Genomic DNA, 26,245 nt, shown 5'->3' with positions numbered 1-26,245 from the left:
GGCACCGGCAGCTCCGCATGGGCCGGGACCCCCTTCCCAGCGCCCGCACCCCCCTGCACCCCCCCGTACCCCCGTTCCTAGCCCAGCTCCGCTCTCCTCGTCCCCTGCAGCCCCTCCCAGCCCAGCGTCCTCCCCGAGCCCCTGCAGCCCCATTCCCAGCTCCTGCATCCCTATGTCCAACTCGACACCCCCATTTCCAGGAGCTGCACCCCCCCCCCCCTTAGTCCCTGCACCCCTTCCCCAGCCAGGCATCCCAACCCCCAGCGCCTGCACCCCCCACCTCCAATTCGACGCCTCCTTCCCAGCCCCTGCACCCCTTTCCCAGCCCGGCACCCCGTTCCCCAGCGCCTCACACTCTTCGCCAGCCCCTGCACCCCCGTTTCCAGCCGCTGCACCCCCGTTTCCAGCCCCTGCACCCCCACTTCCAGCCGCTGCACCCCCGTTTCCAGCCCCTGCACCCCCATTTCCAGCCCCTGCACCCCCGTTTCCAGCCCCTGCCCCCCCACTTCCAGCCCCTGCACCCCCATTTCCAGCCCCTGCACCCCCGTTTCCAGCCCCTGCACCCCCACTTCCAGCCGCTGCACCCCCGTTTCCAGCCCCTGCCCCCCCACTTCCAGCCCCTGCACCCCCGTTTCCAGCCCCTGCACCCCCGTTTCCAGCCCCTGCCCCCCCATTTCCAGCCCCTGCACCCCCGTTTCCAGCCCCTGCCCCCCCATTTCCAGCCCCTGCACCCCCGTTTCCAGCCCCTGCACCCCCATTTCCAGCCGCTGCACCCCCGTTTCCAGCCCCTGCACCCGTTCGCATCCCGGCTCCCAGCGGCAGCGGCCCCGGCCCGAGCGCGGGGTCCCGGCTCCACCTGCTGGGCACGGCGCGGAGCCGGGTGCTGCCGAGCGGCCCCTGCTACCGGAGGAGCCGAAACGTCCCCCAGCGAGGGGAAGGGGCAGCGGGGAAGGGCCGGGCCGCGCAGGGTGGCTCCGTGCCCCCGGCAGGCTCCTCCTTCCCATCGCTGCAAGAGCACCAACGGCTTCCATCCCCGCAGGGCGGCTCAGGGCAGCTCATCTGTGCCCACCGCGTGCTCCTACCCCTCAGCACCCTCCGGCCCCACTGCGGACGGGTCAGGGGCTGCCTCTTCCCTGTGAGCCGTGGGGAGCTCAGGTACCAGAGCCCCACTACACACAAACAGCCACAGCACTTACTGCCCTCACCTCCTCGTCAGGGCCTGCAGGGACCGGACAAGGGGTGATGGGGTCAAACTGAAACAGGGCAGACTGAGCTGAGCTCTTAGGCAGAAGCTCTGCCCTGTGAGGGTGCTGAGGCGCTGGCACAGGGTGCCCAGAGAAGCTGTGGCTGCCCCATCCCTGGCAGTGCTCAAGGCCAGGTTGGACGCAGGGGCTTGGAGCAAGCTGCTCCAGTGGAAGGGGTCCCTGCCCGGGGCAGGGGTTGGAGCTGGGTGAGCTTTAAGCTCCCTTACAACACAAACCAGGCTGGGATTCTGTGGTTCTAATTGCAGTCCCCCGGCCCGGACTCCTCCATGAAACCCATGCAGGAGGTGATCTATAAAACAGACTCGTTTATTCACATACACCCTGCATCCCATCCTCACCCCGCTCCCTTCACAGCAGCACCTCAGAGTCCTCCCCGCAGCCCTGGCTGCTGCCGGCGGGCAGGGTGCTGGCCTGTGCCCACGCCGAGCCCGGCCCCCCGGGCAGCAGCGGGACATAGGCCTCCTCCCCGGGGCCAGCGAGCGGCTCCTCCAGGACGTACCTGGTCCCCCAGGGCTCCTGGTGCTGCTCATGCACATCCACAGCCACCAGCGCTGCCTCCGCGCCGGGGGAGCCGGGCTCCGACACGTCCCCGGCCTCCAGGTCAGAGTCCGCTTGGGGGAAGCCCGAGTCCTGGGTGGAATCCGGGCTCTCCTCGGGCAGGCTGGTGTTGATGTAGATGACGTCCCCGGGTCCCCGCGCGGCCGCCAGGTTTTCCAGCAGCTTCTCCAGGTGGGTCTTCAGCTGCGGGAATGTGGGGCGGGCGGCGGGGTCGGCTCTCCAGCACGCTGACATGATGTCATAGCTGGGAATGGGGAGAGGAGCGCGGTTACCCGGGGGGATGCTGCCAGGGGCAGGGGTAGGGGATGTACGGGGCTAATTCCCGGCTTCCCTCCAAAGTGGGCAAGTCCTGAGCTGCTCTGCGGTAAAGAGAAGGACTTGGGGTGCTGGGTGATGGAAGCTCCCCATGACCCGGCTTCAGTGAGCTTGAGCCCAGAACCCCCCCGTGTGCTGGGCTGCACCCACAGAGCGTGAGCAGCAGGGCAGGGAGGGGATCCTGCCCCTCTGCTGTGCCCTGGGGAGACCCCCCCTGCAGCCCTGCTCCAGCTCTGGGGCAGCAGCACAAGAGGGACGTGGAGCTGCTGGAGCGAGGCCAGAGGAGGCCATGGAGCTGCTGCGAGGGCTGGAGCAGCTCTGCTCTGGAGCCAGGCTGAGAGAGCTGGGCTGGGGCAGCCTGGAGAAGAGAAGGCTCCTGAAGGGGAGACCTGAGAGCAGCTCCAGTGCCTGAAGGGGCTGCAGGGAACCTGGAGAGGGGCTTGGGACAAGGGCCTGTAGGGCCAGGCCAAGGGGGATGGCTTGAACCTGCCCGAGGGGAGACTGAGCTGAGCTCTTAGGCAGAAGCTCTTCCCTGTGAGGGTGCTGAGGCGCTGGCACAGGGTGCTCAGAGAAGCTGGGGCTGCCCCATCCCAAGCTGGGAGCTCCCAGAGCCGGGCACAAGGTTTCTCCGTGGCTTCCTTTAGGGACAGGCATTGGAGAGCGGCCTTTTAGGAGCGCTGTGCAACCCCCAGCACCTTTGCCAGTTGAGCCATTTGTGTTTGCAGCTCAGAGCCACGGGGGGATGAAACCCCTCCGGCTGTACCGGCCCTAACGAACAACTCAGGAAGGAAACCTGGGAGAAGCCCCTTTGTGAGCTGCTCAGAAAAGCCCGGTTCCGAGGTTTTAGGCACTGACGGGCCCGAGTAACCAGAGGCACGGCTGTGGGTCAGGGAAGAGCCAAGTCCTGGCCAAGATGATCTTAAAGAGTCTGCTTCCTCCGCACCAGCTGCAGAGGGCAGTGCTCCCATCCCGCAGCACCAGCGCGGTGACGCTTCCACTGCAAGCACATCCCGTTCCCGAGCCCTGTGTGTTGGGATTTCTGTGCCCTCCTTTGCCCGGAGCGAAGAGGCTTTTTCCTCCCTTCCCTGCTCTGGGACCTGCCTTTCCTTTGGGCCATCAGAAATGGGGAGTTTCATGCAAACATTAAGGGGTTCGAAGGTTTGGTTTCTGTGATACCTCTGAGTTTCAAGGTGACCCACGCCATCATCATGGCCACCTGTCCTCCAAGAGCCCACCCCTGGGTGTTCTTGTGAGCATCCTGCCTGTGCAGCCCACAAAGAAAAGGATAAATCCTTGCCATTTGATTTGAAATGCAGGCTTCAGTAACAGTTATTTCTGAGGGCTTTGGGAGAACTGGAGCGGGGGGAGGCGGAATGCGACTCCCTCCCCGGTGCAAACCCATCTTACTCCACTTGCAGAGGCAGGCTTGCGGCACTGGGATGCTGGCACAGTTTGCTCTGCTCTGTGATGCGCCGTTGCGAGCTTTTAGCCCCGTTCAGTGCCAAGCCACACAACCACAGCACAGCTGCCGTGTGCTTAAGGAAAGGACAACAGCAACCGAGGGCTGCCAACAGCACCCAGAGCGGCCACCTCGGCTGAGGCCCAGCGATGCGCAGGTCCCCTGCAGGGGTGTGCTACAGCCAGCCAAGGGGGTGACCGGACTCACAGCTCATCCAAGCAGTCCTCGGGCTTCTTGAGGCGCTGCCCATGCAGGAGGTACTCGTAGATCTCGTGGTTCTGCACCCCTGGGTAGGGCGTCTTGCCCCGCGTCGCGATCTCCCACATGGTGACGCCGAATGCCCACTGCCAGGACAAAGGGAGAACACACTGAGAGGACGCTTCCAGGAGGGGTGAATGAATCCTTTCATGGCGAAAGGTCAGTGCCCAGCGTCCACGGGGCCGGAGCACAATGCTGGGGGTTGTCACTCCAGCGCTGCCCTCCCCAGCATGGGCACTGAGAGGCAATGGCACAGAAAAGGCGAGCGGCCCACTCAGGAAACCTGTTCCAGGAGGCAGGGAAAGGTCAGTGTGTGCTGTAACCAACAGCTTCCCCCTCCTCTGCTTTGTGCTGCCAAGGTACAACAGTAAGCATCCTGCACATGGGCACGACAACCCCCTGCAACGCGCCAGGCTTGGGGAAGAGTGGCTGGAAACTGCTCATGAGCAGGAGCTGGGGATGCTGAGTGATGGAGCTGAACGTGAGCAGCCTGTGCCCAGGCAGCCGGGAAGCCCCCAGCATCCTGGCCTGGATCAGCACCAGTGCGGCTGCAGGGCCAGGGCAGGGACTGTGCCCCTGTGCTGGGCACTGGTGAGGCCGCACCTCGGATCCTGGGTTCAGCTCTGGGCCCCTCACTGCGAGAGAGACATTGAGGGGCTGGAGCGGGGCCAGAGAAGGGAACGGAGCTGGTGCAGGGCCTGGAGCACAGCGGTGATGGGGAACGGCTGAGGGACCTGGGGGGTTCAGATGGAGAAGAGAAGGCTCAGGGGGGACCCGAGGCCTCAGTGCCATGGGGCAGGGGTGGCCTGGGCAGTGCTGGGAACGGTTGGACTGGGTGAGCTCAAAAGCTTTCCCAACCCCATTGATTCTGTGTCTTTACAAGCTGCAGGGAGGGTGGACAGCTCCAGCCAGGGCTCAGTCCCCAGCTCTGGCTGCCCATCCCATGGCCCTACCACATCGCTCTTGGTGGTGTAGACGCGGTCAGCCAGGGACTCGATGGCGATCCACTTCACCGGCATCTTGGCTATCCGGCCCTGGCGATAGTAGTCACCGCTGTAGATCTTCTTGGACAACCCAAAGTCCGCCACACACACTGTCATGTCATCCCGCAGCCTGCCACGTGGAAACAGGGATGAGAGGACAGGGCAGTTTGATGTGCCAGGCTCCAAACAGCAGAACCCAGAGCCTGAGCTCTTTTCCTACATCTCTCAAGCCCGAGGGAGGTTCTACTGCAAGAAGCCACCTTGTGCTGTGCACCCGCAGGGCTTCCACTGGTGCTTACCTACCCAGGACAAAGCAGAGGGGAACACACTCACATGCAGTTCCGAGCTGCCAAATCCCTGTGGAGAAAGTGCCGGCTGCTCAGGTACTCCATCCCCAGGGCAATGTCCACCATGAACTTCACCAGCGTCTGCAGGGGCACAAACTGGGAAGGGGAAGTGCTGCATTAGCAAGAACACAGCAGCGCAAGAGAAACTGTGCTTCCCTTCATTTGGCATTGGTGAGACCACGTCTGGAGGCTGTGCCCCATTTGGGGCTCCTCAGCAGGGGAAGGACAAGTTGGAGCAAGGCCATCAACACAGGGCTGGAGGAGACGGCCCACAAGGAGCTGGCCTGTTCAGCCTGGAGGAGGGAAGGTGAGAATCCCATGGGATTTTGCGGGGCTGGATCCCACCACTTCCACCTGACACGGCAGGAAGCAGGGCTACAGCCAAGGCCTCTTCTGTTCTCAGGAGCAAAGGCAGATTTGTCCCACTTTGCCCCCCACAGGCCCTCTGCTCCCTGCGCTCCTCACCTGGGGGGCCATCTCCAGCCTGGAGCGCAGCAGGAAGCTGTGCAGGTCACCGTACTTCATGAAGGGCAGAATCACCATGGGCCTGGGGACCTGCTGGGAGCTCAGCTCGATGCACACGCCTGCAAAACACAGACAGGTTGCACAGGTCCATGGCGAAAGGCACCGCACAGCCCGGTCCAGCTCTTCATCCCAAATCCCAGATGGAAGGGCCATACCTAGGAGCTTGATGACATTGGGATGGTCAAAGTCCTTCATGCACGCTGCTTCGCTGAGGAACTCTTCTATCTCCCTTTGGGAGAAGTTATCCACTGGGAAGAAGAGAAGAAGGAAGAGGTTTAAAACTCCAGGAGGTTTAACACCCAAAATCATTGCTGCCATCTCCCTTCACAGCACAGCTCCTGCGTGGGTCAGGGGAAGGGACCACCAGGATGTCTCATCCTTGGCTGTCTGATATGGCAAAGAGGCCACCATCCCCACCACAGGATGGTGCCAGGATGCAGAGAGAGCACCTGAGATGGGCATCAGAACACCAGCCCCCACTGGGGCGGACAGCATCAAGTTCTGTGAGGCCAGGGTGATGACTTACACTTCATGGTCTTCACAGCCACCTTCAGCGGCGTGCCTTCAGGCTGGCTGAGACGTCCCTCCATCACTGACCCGAACTCCCCTGCACGTGGGAAAGAAGCCAGCGCTTTACCCAGAGCCCAAAGCACTGCCTTGCAGGACACCACTGTGCTCCTGAGGACCCAAAATGCTCCCAGATGGAGACCTCATCCCCAAAGGGTACATGGGACACTTGTGTCCCACCATAGAATCACAGAACAGTCAGGGTTGGAAAGGACCTCAAGATCATCCAGTTCCAACCCCCTGCCATGGGCAGGGACACCTCACACTAAACCATCCCACCCAAGGCTTCATCCAACCTGGCCTTGAACACTGACAGGGATGGAGCACTCACAACCTCCCTGGGCAACCCATTCCAGTGCCTCACCACCCTAACAGGAAAGAATTTCCTCCTTAGATCCAATCTAAACTTCCCCTGTTTCAGTTTGAACCCGTTACCCCTTGTCCTGTCACTGCAGTCCCTGATGAAGAGTCCCTCCCCAGCATCCCTATAGGCCCCCTTCAGGTACTGGAAGGCTGCTCTGAGGTCTCCACGCAGCTTCTCTTCTCCAGGCTGAACAGCCCCAACTTCCTCAGCCTGTCTTCATACGGGAGGTGCTCCAGTCCCTGATCATCCTCGTGGCCTCCTCTGGACTTGTTCCAGCAGTTCCATGTCCTTTTTATGTTGAGGACACCAGAACTGCACACAATGCTCCAGGTGAGGTCTCACAAGAGCAGAGCAGAGGGGCAGGATCACCTCCTTCGCCCTGCTGGTCACGCTCCTTTGGATGCAGCCCAGGATCCGGTTGGTTTCTGGGCTGTGAGCGCACACTGCAGCCGGCTCATGTTCAGTTTCTCATTGACCAGTGGCAGAAGGACGTGAACCCAGGGGTCCTGGAACTTGGTCATCTTGACCTACGCTCTCCCCACATCCCCCAGGCCTGCAGCTGATGGAGGTCCCAGTGGCAGCCCCTGCCCCATATGTCCAGCCCCAGCACTCACCCTCTCCCAGCACCTTCCCCAGGCTGAGGGCGTTTCTGTCCACGACAACATCCTGGAGCTTCTGCTGGAGCTCGCTGCTGACACCCAGGCTGCCCACTGCGGGAGAGGGGAACAGGAGCTCAGCTCACCTCCAGCTGCCGGCCGTCCCCACCAGGCTTCTTGCAGAGGGACAGGAAAGCCACACTCACGCGTAAGCTCGACGGCTCTGCGGCAGTAGGACTTCTTGGCTGTGTAGCTCACTACCAGCATCGAGTTGTTCCTGCTGAAAGCATTCCTGGTGGGACAGAAACAGACCCCGATGGGCCACGTGCGGCTGCTTCAACTCAGGGAAGGAACCTCTGCTGCGGGCACGGGCAACCGCAGCACTACCAGGGCACTGGTATCAAAGGAGGAAATGTGTATTTGTAGAATCATGGAATGGTTTGGGTTGAAGGGACCTTAAAGCTCCTCCAGCCCCAACCCCTGCCACGGGCAGGGACCCCTTCCACTGGAGCAGCTTGCTCCAAGCCCCTGTGTCCAACCTGGCCTTGAGCACTGCCAGGGATGGGGCAGCCACAGCTTCTCTGGGCACCCTGTGCCAGCGCCTCAGCACCCTCCCAGGGAAGAGCTTCTGCCTAAGAGCTCAGCTCAGCCTCCCCTCGGGCAGGTTCAAGCCATTCCCCTTGGCCTGGCCCTACAGGCCCTTGTCCCAAGCCCCTCTCCAGGTTCCCTGCAGCCCCTTTAGGCACTGGGAGGCTGCAGCAACCTCTCCCCAGCCAGCACCCCTGAGTCCTCAGAGCTGTTCTCATCTCTTTCATTGCCCTCTTCCTGGACCAGTGCCATTGCTTACAGTGCCCGAGGAAAACAGGCACTTGATAAACAAGGCTGATCTGTCGAGGAGTGAGTCACAGGGGGGGTTTGGGGAGGAAATGGGACACTCACTTCCTACTCAGAGAGCAGCCTGTACCAGTAGGAACAGGTGCCCACATCTGCAACCTCCTGAAGTGACCTCTTCTCCTGCTCAGCGCACAGCTCCCGCCTGTCAGTGCTCTCTGTTAGCATCTGCAACCCCATCCGCCAGCAAAACCCAAAGGGAGCTTCACACCATGGCCCCAGAACAGTGGTGATGGATGGGCACTCTGCTGGGAGATGCTGTGGTGTGGGGCTGAGCGGACACCCAGCTCCAGGAACTAAACCACAGTGGATGCTGAAGAGCTCCCAGGGAGGCAGCATCTCAAGTAAAAGAGCAACAAATGCTACACCAAGCAGGAAAGGGATTGTTAGACACTACCAGTTTCCAAACTGGGATGGGGCGATGCCATGGGAGATGAGCACAGGTGGGATTCCAGCTCAATAAACTCTCCTTACTGAAGGGATGCTCTTCCAAAGGCGTTAACTCTATCACAGCTCCACTTTGGCAGCAGACACCCAAGTGATGGCACTTACAAGCCGAGCTGCCAGCACCACAAGTGTTTAACAAACCCCACAGCAGTGAGCAGCACCGGCTGGCTGCAGCAGAAACCAGCCCTTTGTCCCACTGTCCAAACAGCCCTTATGTGCCCCAGCAGCAGTCCCTGTGCCTGGCAGGGCTGGTGCCACGCTTGGCCACCAGACCACGGCGTGTGAGGAGGCAGGAGGGGTTCCTGTGGGGCACAGGCCACAGGATATGGCACGTCCCTGTCCCTCACCTCTGTGTCAGGACGCTGAGGCCACCCTTCCCATGCCAAGTTGCACAAGTTCACTTCCCTTTAGACAGGAATAGTGAGTGAAAGGTGAACTGCTGGGCTAAGCAGGGCAGGGGAAGTACCAAAAGACACTGAGTCCCTCACCACAGGCATTACAAATGCCATTTGTGGCAGCAGCAGCAGCACCAGAGACAGGAACCTTGTCCCTGAGCCACCCACCCTGCCTCCTTGTGCCCTACGTCTCCAACCTGCCCAGCTCAGGCACCTCGGAAGCTGTGTTCCCTTTGGCTTACCCGTATTTGGTCTCCACACATCTCTTCTGGATGACCACGGACAAGCAGAGGATGACCCCGACGGCGACTGTCCCGCAGATAAAGCCCAGGGCTATGATAAAGGAGTCGGCATTCCCGGAGGCTGGAGTCGAAGAGGGGGCTGTGGTTATTAATCCTAAGGAAATATCCCATTAACGGAGCTGGGTCAGCCTGCAGCACGCAGGGACCGGGGGAGGATTTCCCAGCGGTGAAACCCAGTAAAGCCCAACAGGTTACATGGGAGAAGAGGGCACAAGGACCAAGGTTGGATGTGGAGAGCGAGTCTCTCCTGGCTACCAGAGCATGCTGAGGGTCCCAGGTTCTTGGCTGGGTGACACGGAAAGCATCTGAAGGAGGATGGAGGGGTACCAACTGCATTGGCCAGGCAAGGAAAGCACGTCCTGCATCACTCCCCATCACCATGCCCTGCTCCCACACCACACAGGCAGGGACGGGGGTCTCCTTACCGCTGCCAGGGATGAAGACCTGCACAGGGCTGCTGAAGGGTCCCACTCCTCCTTTGGTGACAGCAGCCACCCGGACGGAGCAGGTGGCATTGGTGGCCACCACGGGCAGGATAATGCTGCTGGCGTTGTGCTGGGCTTCAGCGGAGCCGTTCTGCTGGAGAGAGCAGGGGAAGAGCCTGAGCAGGGAGAGGGAGACCTGGAGATGCACGGAACATAGTCCCCGTGTCCAGCTTCTGCCTTCCTTCGCTGCCGTGAGCCCAGAGGAAACGCAACACCAAGCTATTTCTGGAGAAGAATAGCTCTGCCTGAGCCGGATGGGATCTGAAAGGGGCTGAGCAGCGTTTCCCATCCAGACCTTGTGCCACTGCTGCTCTTTGCTTGGCAGCAGCAGCAGGGCCAGCAGCCGGGGCTAGAAAAGAGGCAGGAAAGTGATCTCACAAGGAAGGGGAAAAGCACTTCATGCACTGCTGTAACACGGAGCCTGGAGGAGAGGAGCTGCGTGGAGACCTCAGAGCAGCTTCCAGTGTCTGAAGGGGGGTACAAGGATGCTGGGGAGGGACTCTTCATCAGGGACTGCAGTGACAGGACAGGGGGTGATGGGTTCAGACTGGAACAGGGGAGGTTTAAATTACATCTAAGGCAGAAGCTGTTCCCTGTGAGGGTGCTGAGGCGCTGGCACAGGGTGCCCAGAGAAGCTGTGGCTGCCCCATCCCTGGCCGCGCTCAAGGCCAGGTTGAATGGGGCCTTGGGTGACACGGTCTAGTGCGAGGTGTCCTTGCCCATGGCAGGGGTTGGAGCTGGAGGATCTTTAAGGTCCCCACCAGCACAAACCAGGCTGGAATTCTACAATTCTATGCTTTCAGCTCCAGCACCCCTGGTTTGACTGATCCAGTGCCCGGCCACAGCTACTTAATCTTAGGGCGGATATTTCCTGACGGTAGTTTTTGTGTCAAGCTAACAGTATTCCCAGTGACAAGGGTGTGCTTCCTTGCCTGGTACCACAGCAGGAGGCAGCGTGCCCCGTGGCACAGACCTTTTTCCTTGCTAAAAACACAGGTGAGCCTTTTCCTGCAAATTCCCTGTTGTTTCCTGGCCTTCTTCAACCAACAAAGTGCTGATGCTGCTGCTCTCCACAGGCCTCCAGCTGCAAAACAGCTGCACAGTGGTGTCCAAAACATCTGGCAGGCTGCTGTGGCCAGCACAGCCCAGCTCCTTACCCTGGCTGAACACCACAGCCTGAGCAAAAGGAGCAGCCAAGGGGGATCAGTGGGCAAGGAGGAGGGAATCAGAGCTGCTCGGAGGGAAACAGCTTCTGCTCGTGGTCAGACAAAAGCTACAGAGACGGATGTGACATGCTCCAGGCCCGGCAGTGTGTCTGCACCATGGGGCAGCAACGTGAGCTGGTACCTGCTGCAGCCTCCCCTCTCCTGCTCTTCTTCTGCTTCATGTTCGCAGCATCCTTCAGAGGAAACCTGGAATCCTGTGCTCAGCTCTGGGCCCCTCACTCCAAGAGAGGCATTGAGGGGCTGGAGCGGGGCCAGAGAAGGGAATGGAGCTGGGGCAGGGCCTGGAGCACAGCGGTGATGGGGAACGGCTGAGGGACCTGGGGGGTTCAGGTGGAGAAGGGAAGGCTCAGGGGGACCTGATGGCTCCCTACAAGTGCCTGCCAGGAGGATGGAGCCAGGAGGGGCTGGGCTCTGCTCCCAAGGAACAAGGGATGGGACAAGAGGAACCGGCCTCAAGCTGCCCCAGGGCAGGTTTAGATGGAGCTGAGGAACAATTCCTGCCCCAGAGGGTGCTCAGGCATTGGAACAGGCTGCCCAGGGCAGGGCTGCAGGCACCGGCCCTGCAAGTGCTCACAGCCTGTGGAGAGGAGGCCTCAGTGCCATGGGGCAGGGGTGGCCTTGGCAGTGCTGGGAGCAGTTGGGTTTGATGATCTTGAAGGGCTTTTCCAACCTGGCTGATTCTATGAGATCCTTTCCCTCCCACCAGCCTAAAACTGGACCAGGATCCATTCACATCACAGGCAGCCCTGTTGTGTCATCTGAGGACAGAGCCCAGCTGCTATCACACAGACTGCGGAGAGCAGAGCAGACGTCCCTTCCTGCAGGACACAGCTGCCAAGCTCCATGTTTGTTATGAGTCTTGTGGTGGTTGAGGAATTCCTTCACGTCCCAACTCTCCAGCCTTGGCTCAAACAAGAGCTGCTGGTTTCAGAGGAAAATAAACCAACTTTTTGGAAGCTTTGAAAACAGTTTTGGAGCTGGTGTGCACAAGAAGAGGCCTGCAGATGGCCCTGCTGACACAGAAATGCAGAAACCCTGTCTTCATCATGCTCGGTTCTTAAACTGGTTATTTTGGGCCATTTCATATTTAGCCTGTCCAGGCCTAAAGTCAAAGACTTTATTCCTGAGACATCAGAGCTCCCCTTGACAGCAAACCCGCTGCTCCTGTGCTTCCGGCTGCCTGTTCATCAGTGCAGGAGACCCTTGGGTGGGAGAACACATGGTGCTGTGCACAGAGCTTATGGCACAGGCTCCAGCTCTTAGCCCTGCCAGCCCTCACAACCAGCCCTGCCCTCGGGTGCCTCTGACCCACATCTCTGCCTCCCATAAAACCTGGAGCTGCCAAAACAAGTCAGCAACAGCCACAACTGCTTCCTTCTGCCTGCAGAGAGCCCAGGTCTCTCCCACAGGTACCTCCCACCTGAAGTTACCCCCCAGCAGAGGGGTTTTGGAGCCTCCGGAAAGCCAACGTTAATGAGAACATTCCTTGAGCAGGAAGGCAGGCAGAAGCTCCAGCCTGTAAGCATCTGACTGATGGCTGCCCCATCCCTGGCAGTGCTCAAGGCCAGGTTGGACACAGGGGCTTGGAGCAAGCTGCTCCAGTGGAAGGGGTCCCTGCCCGTGGCAGGGGTTGGGGCTGGAGGAGCTTTAAGGTCCCTTCAACCCAAACCATTCCATGATGCTCTGATTCTGTGACTGGGGCAATGTATAAAACCCAACAACAACAACAGAGTCACTCTCCCAGGGCTTAAAGGGCAAGTCCTTTTTTGTGCTTTCTGCTCCAGAGAAGACAAATATGTCAGCAATTTTTATTCCATGCTGGTCACAAGACCACAGCACTGTTCCCTGCCTGGATCCACTCTGGATGTATACATGCTCTTTTCAGAGGCAGAAAAGGAGAACAGAAAATGCAGCACCCTACAAAACCCAGGGGTGAGTCATTTGTTCCACACCCGGTTCAGGCCCTCACTGCATCACTGTGCTTTCAGCCTGGGACAAAGGAACCACAGCACAGGGGCTACAGCTGGATACATCTGCAGTTATCCAGAGGCTCCCAGCCACTGGTGGAGTCCTGGGCTCATCTCAGCTAATTTTGTGCAGTGGATAAGCCGGGACTGCCCAAGAGGTCAAGCCAACCTCAACCTAGCAAATTCCTAAAGGCTACTTCCCAAATCCTAGGAAAAGCAAGCAAGGATGTGCCAGAGGACTTCATAATCTCCCAGGGAGGTCCCCATACCCAAAATGTTCCTTGAGCTTTGAAACTCTGTGCCATGGGTTTGCAGATGAGTTAGTGCATGGAATAGTAATTGTGCTGAGGCGCTGGCACAGGGTGCCCAGAGGAGCTGTGGCTGCCCCATCCCTGGCAGTGCTCAAGGCCAGGTTGGACACAGGGGCTTGGAGCAAGCTGCTCCAGTGGAAGGGGTCCCTGCCCGTGGCAGGGGTTGGGGCTGGAGGAGCTTTAAGCTCCCTTCAACATAAACCATTCTATGATTCTGTTAATCCCACCAGAATAAGGAACAACTCAAACCCCAGGAAACAAACTCTCCCAAACACCTTGTGATTGACTCCATTGCTGAAAGTGCCAAGAGATGCTGGCAAACCTCAAACGCCACTCCAAAAGCTGTACCGAAGACTGTCAACACCAGGAAGAGCATCTCACTTCTGGTTTAGAGAATAAACCTCTTGTCTGCTTCATGCAGAGCTGCTTATTCACAATATTCATCACTTAGGGCATTACCAGGGTTACAAACACATGCACGACTGAAGCCGCTTGTGTTAAAGAAGCCCAGATGGAAGCACAAGACAGTAGACAAATAAGCTCAGAAAGAACACACGGAAGCACCAGGGCCAAACTGGACATCCCTGCTTGATGCCTGCTGGGATTTTTCATTCCTCATTTCCGGGGTGACTTACCAGCCCCTTGGAGTTCTGCCACCTGTACCAGATGTGATAGCCCTGCAGTTCCCCATGGATCCTCTCCAGGGATGGCTTCACCCATCGGATCTCCAGGGAGGAGCTGGATTCATTGAATGACACTGTGACATTCAGCGGTGGGGTGGTTGGAGCTGCAGGAATCAAAGGGAAACAAGGTGAGGGGAGCTGGTGGATGGGTGCAGGGACACGGTAGGCTGATGGAAAGCGGGCTGTAGCTCAGCCATAAAGCACAGGGTTTTCCTACAGCCTTGACCATCCTCCTTGAAATCCCTCCTCAACCTCCACTACTCATTTCCTACCTCCTTCGGTAGTGCTGCCGGTTATCCGTGGGCTGAATGCCGACCACCCGACCTCATTCCTGCAGGAAACACTGATGTTGTAGTCTGCCATGGGCTCCAGCTGCTGGATGTGATACACGTGGGGAGGCACCGAGGTGGTGAGCAGCACAAGTGAGACATTGCTTCGCGGAACAGCTTCCTCCACCTTAATTGAAAAAGCAGCCCACAAACAGGGATTAGTCAGCAGCAACCTGCAGGGTGAGAGCTGGCAGGAATTCCACAGCTGTAAACAGGATCCGGAGCCTGCTTCCCCTCCAAACACCAGCAGGGCCTTGCTCCTGAATGCCGCCTTGTCTCTGTAGCTGATGGCAGGCCTTTTACAGGGCCTAGGGTGAGGGCTCCAACAGACATGGTGCAAAAAGAGCTGCAGTGGGGACATGGCAGAGACGTGAAATCCCATCACTGCGAAAGGAAGAGGGAGGTTTTGCTGTTTCTTGTGGCATGGAGCAAAGGAAGCACCTCAGAAAGTCACCATGCAGAGAGTCCCAAACAGACACAAGAAAACCCTTTTTTGTGCCACGCAGCAGCAGACCACAGGCCTTATCACATCAGATGGTGCAGGGCTAATCACTGACCTCCACAGACTCCAGCACAGATGAGGTCAATGCGCTAAAACCAAGTCTCTTCACACAAAGGGAAACTGCTCTCTCTAAAAGCTGCCCACACAGCCCTTGCAGCCCTCAGAAAGCCTCTCATTCCATGGGAAGCACCATGAGAGGGGCCTGCCAGCGGGAGGAAAGAGGGAAGAGCAAGAATGAAGACACCAACATGAGACAGTTAACTGGGAAGGCAACCCACAGGATGTGTTTCTGCATGAGCCACAAGCACAAAGTTGTACAGTCCCATTAAGAGCCTCAATGCATGGGCTTGGGGTGGCAGGAGACCTGTTCTTCTGCTTAAGCAACACGAGTATCCCCCTCCAGGATGGTCTCAGCATCAACACCAGCACACTCTTGCAGCCAGAAGGAAAGAGAATGGCCTTCAGCCTCCTAAAGCTGAGAAAGTCTCCAGCCATCACTAGATGCTTTGAATGAGCAGATCAATGAACAGGCTCCTGAAAGCACCTCAGGGACTGGCTGTTCTTATCATCGAGCCCAGCTCAGCTTCCTCACCCCTCAACTGCCCTTCTGAAGCTGAAAAATGCATCAAATCCATGCGGGTTTTAAACTCAGGCTTTATGCAAACTTCACCAGAGCAGCCCTGAGGAGAAGGACCTGGGGGTGCTGGTTGATGAGAAACTGAACATGAGCCAGCTTCAGGGTGCACTTGAGCCCAGAACCCCGTGTGCTGGGATGCATCAAAAGCAGCGTGAGCAGCAGGTCAAAGGGGGTGATCCTGCCCCTCTGCTCTGCTCTGGTCAGACCCCGCTTGCAGCACTGGGTGCAGTTCTGGTGCCCGCAGCATAAGGAGGACATGGAGCTGTTGGAGCAAGTCCAGAGGAGGCCACGAGGATGCTCAGGGGCTGCAGCACCTCCGGTACAGAGCCAGGCTGAGAACATTGGGGCTGCTCAGCCTGGAGAAGAGAAGCTGCGTGGAGACCTCAGAGCAGCTTCCAGTGTCTGAAGGGGGCCTATAGGGATGCTGGGGAGGGACTCTGCATCAGGGACTGCAGTGACAGGACAAGGGGTGATGGGTTCAGACTGAAACAGGGGAAGTTCAGGTTGGAGATAAGGCAGAAGCTCTTCCCTGTGAGGGTGCTGAGGCGCTGGCACAGGGTGCCCAGAGAAGCTGTGGCTGCCCCATCCCTGGCAGTGCTCAGGGCCAGGTTGGACACAGGGGCTTGGAGCAAGCTGCTCCGGTGGAAGGGGTCCCTGCCCGTGGCAGGGGTTGGGGCTGGATGATCTTAAGGTCCTTTCCAACTCAAACCATTCTATGAACTGCACGTGTGGCACCACCAGCTCCCTTTCAAGCTCAGGAACGAGTTACTCGGGCTGTGGGCCACGCTGCCCAAGCGAGGGGATTATCAAAGGGCACAGCAGCAAAAAGGCTTAGTCACAGCTGTGTTTTTGCCAGAACTTCTGTCCTGTTTTCCATTTGGAAAGGCTATTTCCTAACGACAGACCGTGAACGTTAAGTCATAGGAAATTCCTTGGCTCTCCACCCCGCTTCCCAAGCTCCAGCTGGAAGGCAGCAGCGGACATGGTGCTAATATTAGCTCTGGTACCTTTCCTCTCTGTAACTCCTTTCACTTTTACCTGTCCTCAAACACGGCCTCTCTCCAGGCACTATCTCAGCTGGAGTGTAGATTGGCCAGTATAGAACACACATCCCCAGGGGAGGAAGCAGTGGGCTTGGACTGTGAAAGCAGCAATGTCAAACAGAGCAGGTGGAAACTGCTTGCAGGGCAGATGGCATTCCCTGGCTTGTCCGGAGGACAGGCTCAGCTCCTTCCCAGTACTTGCAAGGAGTGGAGAGCCAAGAGAAGCTCCAGCTCCAGCTCCAGCTAGAAGGTTGCTTGCTTGGGAATGGTTTGAGCAGGAGGTAAAAGTAGGGACAAGCAGGTGCCTGCAGCAATTCAGGGCTTACAAGGACTTCACAAGAGCTACTTGGAGATGTTCTGGGCATCTCTCCATGAAGAGTCATGACAACCTGGCTGTCTTGCCCAGGGGGACAGATTCTCCTGGCTCACTCCTGCAGAGTTCACAGGCAGGAGCCCAGATGGGCTCTTCCAGGCAGGCAGCTTGCCTGTTCCCATCACCTTTTGTTTCACCCCACTCGACCACCCTGCTCCTAGGACAAAAACCTGCTTCATGCTCCCTGCATCAGTCTCTTTATGAGACCCATTCCACCAACTACCTCCCTCACAGCAGGCAGAGCAAAGCCACTTTCTGTGAGCAGACACCATCAAGCTGGTGTCCAGCAGCTCCTTCCAACCCTCCTGTCCATTCCAGTGGTGCTCCGGCTGCCCCAGGTCCCAGTGCCTGGGCACTACTTAGACTCCTCAGCATCATGCCACCACAATTCCCCAGTCGCCCAGTCCACAGGACACCATGGGACAGCAGTGCCAACTTCCCCTTTCCAAGCACCTGGTGAAGCCCAACTCAATTTGTCCAAACTAAAAGCCTGGTCAGATCCATGTGGTTCATGCCAAACACTGATTTCCACCTGCCCCAAGGCCTGTGTGTAAGCGGGGCAAGGAGGGCTCTGGATGCTCACCTTGACTCTGCAGCTGTTGAAGGCAGAGAAGGCATCAAAGCCTGGCACCCAGGATATCACGATACCATGGCCTGTTCTGTTGAGGACATCCACGCGGAGGGGTGCGGATGGTATTCCTGCAGGGAATCACAGAATCATGGAATCAGCCAGGTTGGAAAAGCCCTTTAAGCTCATCCAGTGCAACCATTCCCAGCACTGCCAAGGCCACCCCTGCCCCATGGCACTGAGGCCTCGTCTCCACGGGCTGTGAACCCTTGCAGGGCCGGTGCCTGCAGCCCTGCCCTGGGCAGCCTGTTCCAATGCCTGAGCACCCTCTGGGGCAGGAATTGTTCCTCAGCTCCATCTAAACCTGCCCTGGGGCAGCTTGAGGCCGGTTCCTCTTGTCCCATCCCTTGTTCCTTGGGAGCAGAGCCCAGCCCCTCCTGGCTCCATCCTCCTGGCAGGCACTTGTAGGGAGCCATCAGGTCCCCCCTGAGCCTTCTCTTCTCCATCTGAACCCTCCAGGTCTCCCAGCCAAGAAGAGCCAAGAGCAGTCAGCTGGAGGCTTGAGCACAACCATGGCACATCTGGCTTCCCCCTGGCACCTCCTGGGGTGCAGACCAACTGTGTGTGAGCTCCAAGTCCTCACTACAGCCACAGCAGCACCCTCCAACAGTGTGCTGCAGACGTCTAACACCACTGGGCAGGGAAGCAGAGAACTATTTGACTCTTTTGCCCATGTTCTATATTTATGAGCTGAAACAGCACTCGGGGTTGCTTAGAAGCAATGACATATTTTGGGGAACACCTTCCTCGCATTGCCAGAGTGGCCTCCATCAAGAATGTCAGGAATTTCCACCATTTCCTATGGAAAACTGTGAGCACACCCTGGTTCTGAAGGAAGGAAAAGAGTGATACAGCCCTTCCGACACCAGCTCTGGCGCTGACAGTTCTGCTTTCAAATGTGCTCTTTGATGCTTCCTCCCACAGTGGTGATACTGGGATGAGGGAACCACACTGGGTGACCATGCTACTATGTGCATCCCACTTGATGTTAAATAGAGATTTAGAATGGGGGGGAAATAAGTATGGGAGTCATACAAGCATCTCCTTCAGCTTGTGTAGAATGGGTGCTTGGGACTCGGAGTCCAGGACAGCTCCTGCTTGGACACACGTGCTCTGGTAAAGCAAGAATCACGTCGCTTACCTTTGATGTTGACCAGCCCTGGGCTGGATGCAGTCAGTCCTTTCCTGTTGTGAGCCTCACAGCTGAACAGTGTTGCTTCAGTGAGACCTGCAGAGGGAAAACATGGAGCTGTTTACTGACCCTGACAAAAATAACAGAATCATAGAATCATGGAATGGTTTGGGCTCCACTGGAGCAGCTTGCTCCAAGCCCCTGTGTCCAACCTGGCCTTGAGCACTGCCAGGGATGGGGCAGCCACAGCTTCTCTGGGCCCCCTGTGCCAGCGCCTCAGCACCCTCACAGGGAAGAGCTTCTGCCTAAGAGCTCAGCTCAGTCTCCCCTCGGGCAGGTTCAAGCCATTCCCCTTGGCCTGTCCCTCCAGGCCCTTGTCCCAAGCCCCTCTCCAGGTTCCCTGCAGCCCCTTCAGGCACTGGAGCTGCTCTCAGGTCTCCCCTTCAGGAGCCTTCTCTTCTCCAGGCTGCCCCAGCCCAGCTCTCTCAGCCTGGCTCCAGAGCAGAGCTGCTCCAGCCCTCGCAGCAGCTCCATGGCCTCCTCTGGCCTCGCTCCAGCAGCTCCACGTCCCTCTTGTGCTGCTGCCCCAGAGCTGGAGCAGGGCTGCAGGGGGGGTCTCCCCAGAGCACAGTAGAGGGGCAGGATCCCCTCCCTGCCCTGCTGCTCACGCTCTGGGGGTGCAGCCCAGCACACAGGTGCTGGTTACACCAATTCATCTGCCATCCCCTGCAGCTTCCTCTCTTGCACTGCTGCTGCATTTTTACCCAGCAACACAAAAGACCTTTCATCTCCCACTGATCTCTTCCCTCTGTGGTGCTTGTGCAGTGCCTGGGGTGACCCAGGACCAGCTCAGTACCATCCCCACTGCAGGCACACACATGGCATCGTGGCAGGACTGGATGCTCCTGTGGCCCCATTGCACAACTCCTGAATAAGCACTTGCTCTGTGCATGCAAAAAGGGAAAGGCAGAAAGCAGAAGGTCCCACCAGCACAGCTTGGATCAGATGACTTAATGCTCTTCCAAGATTGCTCAAATCTCCCAGCTGATAACGGGGTTTGGGGGGGCACTGGGAATACCCAGGTGTGCAGAGCTGCTTGTTTCCCCTGGAGTGGTGGCATGGCCTGTGGGAGGTTACCCCACGCAGCAACAGCGCTCAGGATTGTTGTCTCATGCAAAGGACTTTGTTAGAGGTGCAGGGCTGTCCCCCTTGGGCACACTGGGGATGCAGGGCTATCCCTTTGGGCACAGCGGTGTGCTGGACACGGCAAGTGTTTGCTCACAGCAGCAGCAGTGGCTTTTACTGACAGAGCTCCTGGGCCAGGAGGGGACTCTGCAAATGACCCAACTTAGCCTGTGCCAGCCGGATGCAGGAACATCCAAGAGGAATGAGTCACTTCTTCCGGCTTTCACTGCCTTTTAAAGCCTGCCTTTGGCCGCCAGGACGAGCCGGTTACAGTCTGGTTGCTAATGAGACACTGGCCTCCTCCTCACGAGCACATCCAGAAATCTCTACAGCAAATCCGTGATGGGGTTTTTGCCACATGAAGGACTTTTCTCCCTGTGCTCCACCAGGCTGCATGGGCACACGCTGCAGGGGCCATCCCAAGGTCTTCCAGAGGCATTAAGGGAGGACCACCAGTAAAGCAGCTCGTAAGAGCAGCAGTGCGTATATTGGAATGGTCAGAGGCTGAAGAAAAATCTGCTTCTGTCTTATGAAAGAGCAGCCTGAGTGTCCTGCCACTTCCAAGGAAGAAATTCCTGGTAGCAGCCAAAGGGGGTCGGATGGGGGTTCCTGCCACCAGCTCATCCCAGGCAGAGTGGGCCCAGGGCTGCTGGACAAGCAGCACAGACAGTGCTAGGCAGAGCTGTGCTCCCAGTGCTGAGGACAGAGCAGGACCAGGCTGGGACTCCCCGCTGCAAACTGGTCCTTCTGTGGTAGCTCTTCTGCAAAGCTGGACCCCGTGTCCCACCGTACACAGCGTGACCGCCACACTTTATGCCAAGTTATCCATGCTGAGCTTTCCAGCCAGCCTTCAGCAACGCACCGTGCAGCACAAAACCAGTGCAGGCTGCAAGGCCTGGTGACAGCACGGGGGAACACAGCCCCTGCCAACCGGAGTGCGAGGCCAAGGGGATGGGCTGTGGGATGCACAAGATCCCACCCTGCCCTTCCCTGTAGGCACACAGAGGTGTCCCAGCTGGCCATGGCTCACCGGGCACCACGAGGACTGATGGGGAGATGTGGGGCTTCTCATTGACTCGGATGTTGTTGCGAAACCAGTAGATCTCCACAGGCTCCGGCGGGCCCACGGCCTGGCACGTCAGGTTGAAGGGGCTGTTCCTGGTGACGTTCAGCTTCTCAGGCTGACGAATGAAGTGTGGGAGCCCTGCACAGGCACAGAGAAGCAACAGATTCAGAGAGTTCGGCAACAACCCCAAACTGTGCTGCCCGGGGCTGTGAAACAAGCCCTTTCCCAACCAGGATTCCCCTTTTCTGGAGGACAGCTCCCAGCTCATGGTCCCCAGAGCTGTCACTCAGCCAGGGCGCAATGCTGCAGCATGTCCCCGCTGCCCCTCCTGCAGCTCACCTTCCAGCTGCACCGAGATGGGATCCGACACCACCTCCATGCCGGAGATGTTGAGCTTGCAGACGTAGGAGCCGTTATCCGAGCGCTGGGCGCCAACGATGCTGCCAGAGAGAGCAGAGAGCAGAGCTCTGGTGGGGAGCCTGGTCCCACACACAGCTCGCACAGCAGGACACAGCAAACCTTGGGCAGGGGGTGTCAATCAGTGACAACCACCTCACAGCACTCACTTAGAAGAAGCTGGGCTTGCAAAACCAGGCTTTGAAGGCTAGGGAGAGCCTGCCCATTCTAACCCCCAGTCCCATGCCCCTGGTAGTTGTCTCACCCAGTGCTCCTGGCATTCCTGCTTCCCACCTGCACAGGAAGGACGGCACTGGTTACCTGAAGGTGGAGGTCATTGCCACCTCCTCCTCATCAGAGATCTCAAAGTGGCTGGTGGCGATGCGGTCCAGCACATGCAGCTCCCTCCCATCCTTCCATAAGGAGATGCCCGGAGCATCTGGCCTGAGCAGCAGGTGAGGTACTCTGATGGAGCAGTTAAAGGTGACGTCCTTGTGCTCGTTGATCACGATGTGTCTCACCGTGGGGTTAAACCTGATCTGTCCCAGGGAGCTGGCTGAGGGCTCCTGGGGCTGCTCCGGGCTCCAGTGGCCAGCGGTGGTCACGCTTCGCTTGGGGTGGTGGGGCTCTGCTGACAGCAGTGGCCTCAGACCTGCAGTTTGGTCAGCATCATCTGCAAGAGAAGACCTAGGGTTTGCTACCAGCAGGCAGCGAGTGTCCCCCTCCAAACCCCTGCAAAGCCCCATTGACTTCCAGTCATAGTTAAAGGCAGCTCATTTACAGATGCTCCAGAAGTTCCCAGTCCCTGAGTCCTCTAAGAAGCCCAGGGGGGAAACATGGAGCAGGAGCTGTCCCAAGACTATGTCCAAGCAGCACCTCCAAAAAACCCCTTTCTGAACCAAACAGGAGCAGCCCAGAGTAAAGGAGGTGCTCAGCTCCTTCTCTTTTGGCAGAGGAGAGGCAGGAGCTTTTCCTGCTGCATCACACCGCCAGGACTGGAACACAGAAGGATCGCTGGCAGGAGGAATCTGGGACTTTACTCCAGTGAACCCCTTTTGGGGCCTCATCCCCAGCACGTTCAGCTGGAGCAGAGGCAGTCCCAGGCAGGGATTTTGCTGATTCGAGGCTCGTTGCCGGTGGTGCTGCTCCCTTCCCAGCACAGGGTGAGCTGCTCTGAGCAGGGAGATGCTCTCAGAGGCACCACAAGTGCTTTTGCTAAGCTCAGTGCCTCCAAGGAGCTGCTTTTCTAGGGCAAACAGTTGCAGTGGTTAGAGGAAAGCCTTCAGGCAGTGCAAAGGGGCCGGCTGCTCTTTAGCATTGCTCTCCTGAGGTCTTTTCCCAAACATTTTTCCCAAGGGAAGGCTATTTACCAGCTCCCTGAAGGCTTCCTGCCCCTACTTATAGGGGACAGAGCACACCCAGCCCTGTAACAGCGTTTTCTCACCCCAGCCACAAACAAAACCAAGAGCGGCTCGATATAGAACAATTCCCCCCATATAAAGCAATTCCCCCCAACAAAGCTGTGTCTTCTTGAAGAGGTCCAGGGAATATATCACCAGTAGCTTTTACTACGGCATTTCCGAGCTTCCCAAAGCACTCACAGGCCCAGCCGAGTGGGAAACCTCCCTTGCTGCTCTCAGCAAGCACAGGCACGGTGCCAGGCAGGAATTGCAGCTCAATCCATTTGCCTCTTCCAAAACCACCCCCGATTATTCCCAGTTTCAAAGGTACTCCCCCAGCAGAAGCACAGCCTTCCTCTTTAACCCGGGCTCAGCACGGGTTGTTTTGAGGCAGGTCTCAGTCCAACATCAAACACCAAGTTTCTAAAGCTACGTCACTACTATTGTGAGTAATGGGGCAGGAGCCTGCGTGCTCTGCCCGGAGCCAAGAAACACAAGCTCGTTTTGAGGCTGGATATGTTCCTTTGCTAAATTGCTCCCTATTTTTAACCCTCCCGAAATGCTGCTTCTAGACAGGAATGCGGGAAGGGTTTCTGAGCGCTGCCGGTGGGGAGGGAGGCTCAAGGTTCCCCCTGGCTCCAACACAAAACAATGGGTTTCCCTTTCAGATCCTAAGCCTTTCCAACCTGCTTCCTAAGCTTCACCATCCCAACACAAACAGCAGCCATGTGACTGCTGCAAACCCGAGCTCACTGCCATTGGGATACCCGCTCTCAAACAGCTCCAAAAAGGGGGGCCACAGGCAAGCAAGTGAGCGACCCCCAAATCCCCTCCCTTTCCTTCGCCATTCCCAGAGGAAAAGCCACTCCTGCCCGGCACAATCCAAGCTCAAACCGTTGTGGTTGTGCTCCTTTGGAAGCTCCAGCCGGAGCAGTTCCCCTCGCATGGACCCCTGGCTGGGGAGGACACGGATGTGTGCTGGCTGTCCCTGCCCTTGGCACGCACTCTGCCTGCTCCAGGATGATCCCGGCTTCCCAACACTGCTTCAAGTTTAAAGGCAAAGAGAACCTCAGCCTCCTTTTCTACCCTGATGAAGTGGAAGGTGGTGTTTGCTAGCCCGGGAATGAAATACTTTCCTCTGTGACTCATGTGATGACAGGAATTCTTCACATCCAATGCTGCCTTTGGGTACCCCTTCCATCCCCAGCTGCTTGGCATGTGGCTGTCTCCATGGCATCTTCACAGGGATTTGCCCCATGTCACAGGACACCCTTTGCCTGTGTCCAGAGCCGTTTCCTTAGGCCGGCTCCCAAAGCCTGCACTGGAGCAAGGAGCTGAAAGCCGTGGTGCCTGCCACACAGGAGCAGCTCCCCTCGCCTACCGCAGCTTGGCCCGAGGCAAGAGCTGGAATGGGAACAACCCCACTTGCAAGTCCAGTGCTGCTCGCTCCAAACACCTGGAACCACAGGGAAACCAAAGCACTGGCAAAGCCAGGGCGCTCTGTGCAGGCTGGCTGCTCCCACGTGCCTGTCTCCATCGGCAATAGCCTGGAAAAGGGTGTTTCAAGGAGCAGGGTGCTTGCTGTTAGAGGTGAGATACCTTACTGGGGATGAAAAACAAAGAGCAGGGAGCTGCACGTATCAGGACTGGAACAACAAGTCCTGCTGCTGCAGTGGCAGTAAGGAGGGTGTTAGAAAACACCCAGGTCTGCCAAGCAGCTCCCTTCATCCCTAGACCTGGGTTTCGCACTGCCGGAAGTAATTCACCTGCTGGCAACAGATTCCTGTTGAGCATGTCCGCAGGGACAGGGCAGGAGGAATGAGGAGCCCCTGCCTGCGGGATTCCTGCCTCCCCATTCCTTGGGAGCCGTGAGAAGTGGATTCCCCCAGGGCTGACTTCCAAAGAGACTCCCAGGGGTTCTAACACCTTTTGTGCAAACCTGTCCAGGATTCCCAGTTAAATGCACAGTGAGTTCCCCTCACTGCCCAAAGCAAACGCTCACATTCATACAATCCCAGCCTGGTTTGTGTTGAAGGGACCTTAAAGCTCCTCCAGCCCCAACCCCTGCCACAGGCAGGGACCCCTTCCACTGGAGCAGCTTGCTCCAAGCCCCTGTGTCCAACCTGGCCTTGAGCACTGCCAGGGATGGGGCAGCCACAGCTTCTCTGGGCACCCTGTGCCAGCGCCTCAGCACCCTCACAGGGAAGAGCTTCTGCCTCAGAGCTCAGCTCAGTCTCCCCTCGGGCAGGTTCAAGCCATTCCCCTTGGCCTGTCCCTACAGGCCCTTGTCCCAAGCCCCTCTCCAGGTTCCCTGCAGCCCCTTCAGGCACTGGAGCTGCTCTCAGGTCTCCCCTTCAGGAGCCTTCTCTTCTCCAGGCTGCCCCAGCCCAGCTCTCTCAGCCTGGCTCCAGGGCAGAGCTGCTCCAGCCCTCGCAGCAGCTCCGTGGCCTCCTCTCAAGCGGCTCCTCCTCTCCTCCTCTGTGGACTCACTCAAGCAGGTCCTGCTTTCCCTTTTAAACCCTGTTAAACACACACCGACTCCAAGCCCCATCTCAACATCCCTGAGCGTGGGCTACAGATCCCCACCACCTCCCAAACATCAGTCAGCCCTGCTGACAGCACACTTTAAACCCCAAACCTCCATTTACCCCTTTGCACTTGTTTTGGCAGGTAAGGAGCACGGGGAGCTGAAAGCCAGCAGCCAGCACCCTGCAGAGCATCCCTGTGCCACAAACCGCTGCGTTTCCCGCTGCCGTCTCCCAGCGCCGGCTCGCTAACGGGACGGAGCGCAGACCCGCTGGCGTGGCGCGGCGCTGTCCCCGCAGGCAGCGGCACAGCTCGGCGCAGAGCTGCGTCCGGCACAGCGGGACCCGCTCCCTGCGGGGCTGGCTGGGATGCTCAGCCGCCAGCGACCCGCAGCAAAGCCGCTGCTGCGCTTCCCCGCGGGTCCCCGCTGCGCTGCCCAACCCGCAGGATGGGGGCACGGGGAGCACCCCGGCTGGTGGCGGGGCGAAACGACGCGACACCAGCAGCTAAAGCTGGCCCAACAGCCCCGCCGTGCCCGGCCCGGGACCCCCAAACTAGGACCACCCCCCCCCCCCGGGTCCCCGCACTCACCGGCCCCGGTGCGGGGCGGGCGCAGGGCCGCCAGCAGCGCCCAGAGCAGCGCCCACCGCCCGGCGCCCATCGCCCGCCGCCACCGGCCCGCTCCGCTCCGCCAGCGCCGCTCCGCCCCGGCCCGCCCCGCGGGAGGGGTGGAGGTGCCCGGAGGGGCTGTGCTTACACGTCCCGGGGAGCAGAGCCCTCCCTCCCCACCTTCCAGCCTAGCTCCGGAGCCACAGCGGGAGCGGGGAGCACGGGGTGGGCACTCGTCCCCTTGAGCTGCGGGAGGGGAGGAGGCTCTGCGGAGGGATCGGGACGGGCTGGATCCGGGGGCTGTGAGCGGTTGCATCAGATTCAACCATGCTCAGAGCTGGCTCCTGCGCTTGGGCCGCGGCAACCCCCTGCAACGCGCCAGGCTTGGGGAAGAGTGGCTGGAAACTGCCCATGAGCAGGAGCTGGGGGTGCTGAGTGATGGAGCTGAACGTGAGCAGCTTGTGCCCAGGCAGCC

At 58.6% G+C, this 26,245-nt stretch overlaps 2 protein-coding genes and 1 long non-coding RNA gene across 3 annotated transcripts; 2 read left to right on the top strand and 1 right to left on the bottom strand.

Moving 5' to 3' along the window:
• The first annotated feature begins 17 nt into the window (after positions 1-17).
• On the top strand, positions 18-1,582 carry LOC136015973 (uncharacterized). Its single transcript, XM_065682624.1, has 3 exons — positions 18-65; positions 225-1,155; positions 1,511-1,582. Exons 1-2 carry the CDS (start codon positions 18-20, stop codon positions 1,137-1,139), a joined length of 963 nt encoding a protein of 320 aa, XP_065538696.1. The 3' UTR covers positions 1,140-1,155; positions 1,511-1,582.
• Positions 1,551-25,885, bottom strand: MERTK (MER proto-oncogene, tyrosine kinase). The gene is made up of 19 exons (XM_065682549.1): positions 25,753-25,885; positions 21,557-21,908; positions 21,179-21,279; positions 20,804-20,977; positions 18,598-18,684; positions 17,412-17,527; positions 14,217-14,400; positions 13,897-14,048; positions 9,698-9,851; positions 9,213-9,366; positions 7,444-7,529; positions 7,256-7,351; positions 6,237-6,317; positions 5,866-5,958; positions 5,651-5,769; positions 5,172-5,281; positions 4,809-4,968; positions 3,805-3,941; positions 1,551-2,067 (listed from the first exon to the last, which is right to left on the bottom strand). The coding sequence occupies exons 1-19, from the start codon at positions 25,820-25,822 to the stop codon at positions 1,614-1,616; spliced, it is 2,880 nt and encodes a 959-aa protein (XP_065538621.1). The 5' UTR covers positions 25,823-25,885; the 3' UTR covers positions 1,551-1,613.
• LOC136015912 (uncharacterized) lies at positions 10,506-11,949 on the top strand. Its single transcript, XR_010613408.1, has 2 exons — positions 10,506-11,100; positions 11,690-11,949. It is a non-coding gene; the product is annotated as an uncharacterized LOC136015912 (long non-coding RNA).
• Positions 25,886-26,245: the final 360 nt, after the last annotated feature.

The sequence above is a fragment of the Lathamus discolor genome, chromosome 5 (genome assembly GCF_037157495.1).
Source record: "Lathamus discolor isolate bLatDis1 chromosome 5, bLatDis1.hap1, whole genome shotgun sequence".
Taxonomy (NCBI): Eukaryota; Metazoa; Chordata; class Aves; order Psittaciformes; family Psittacidae; genus Lathamus; species Lathamus discolor.
Note: the sequence above shows the minus strand (reverse complement) of the source record. Positions and strands in the feature narration are given on the sequence as shown.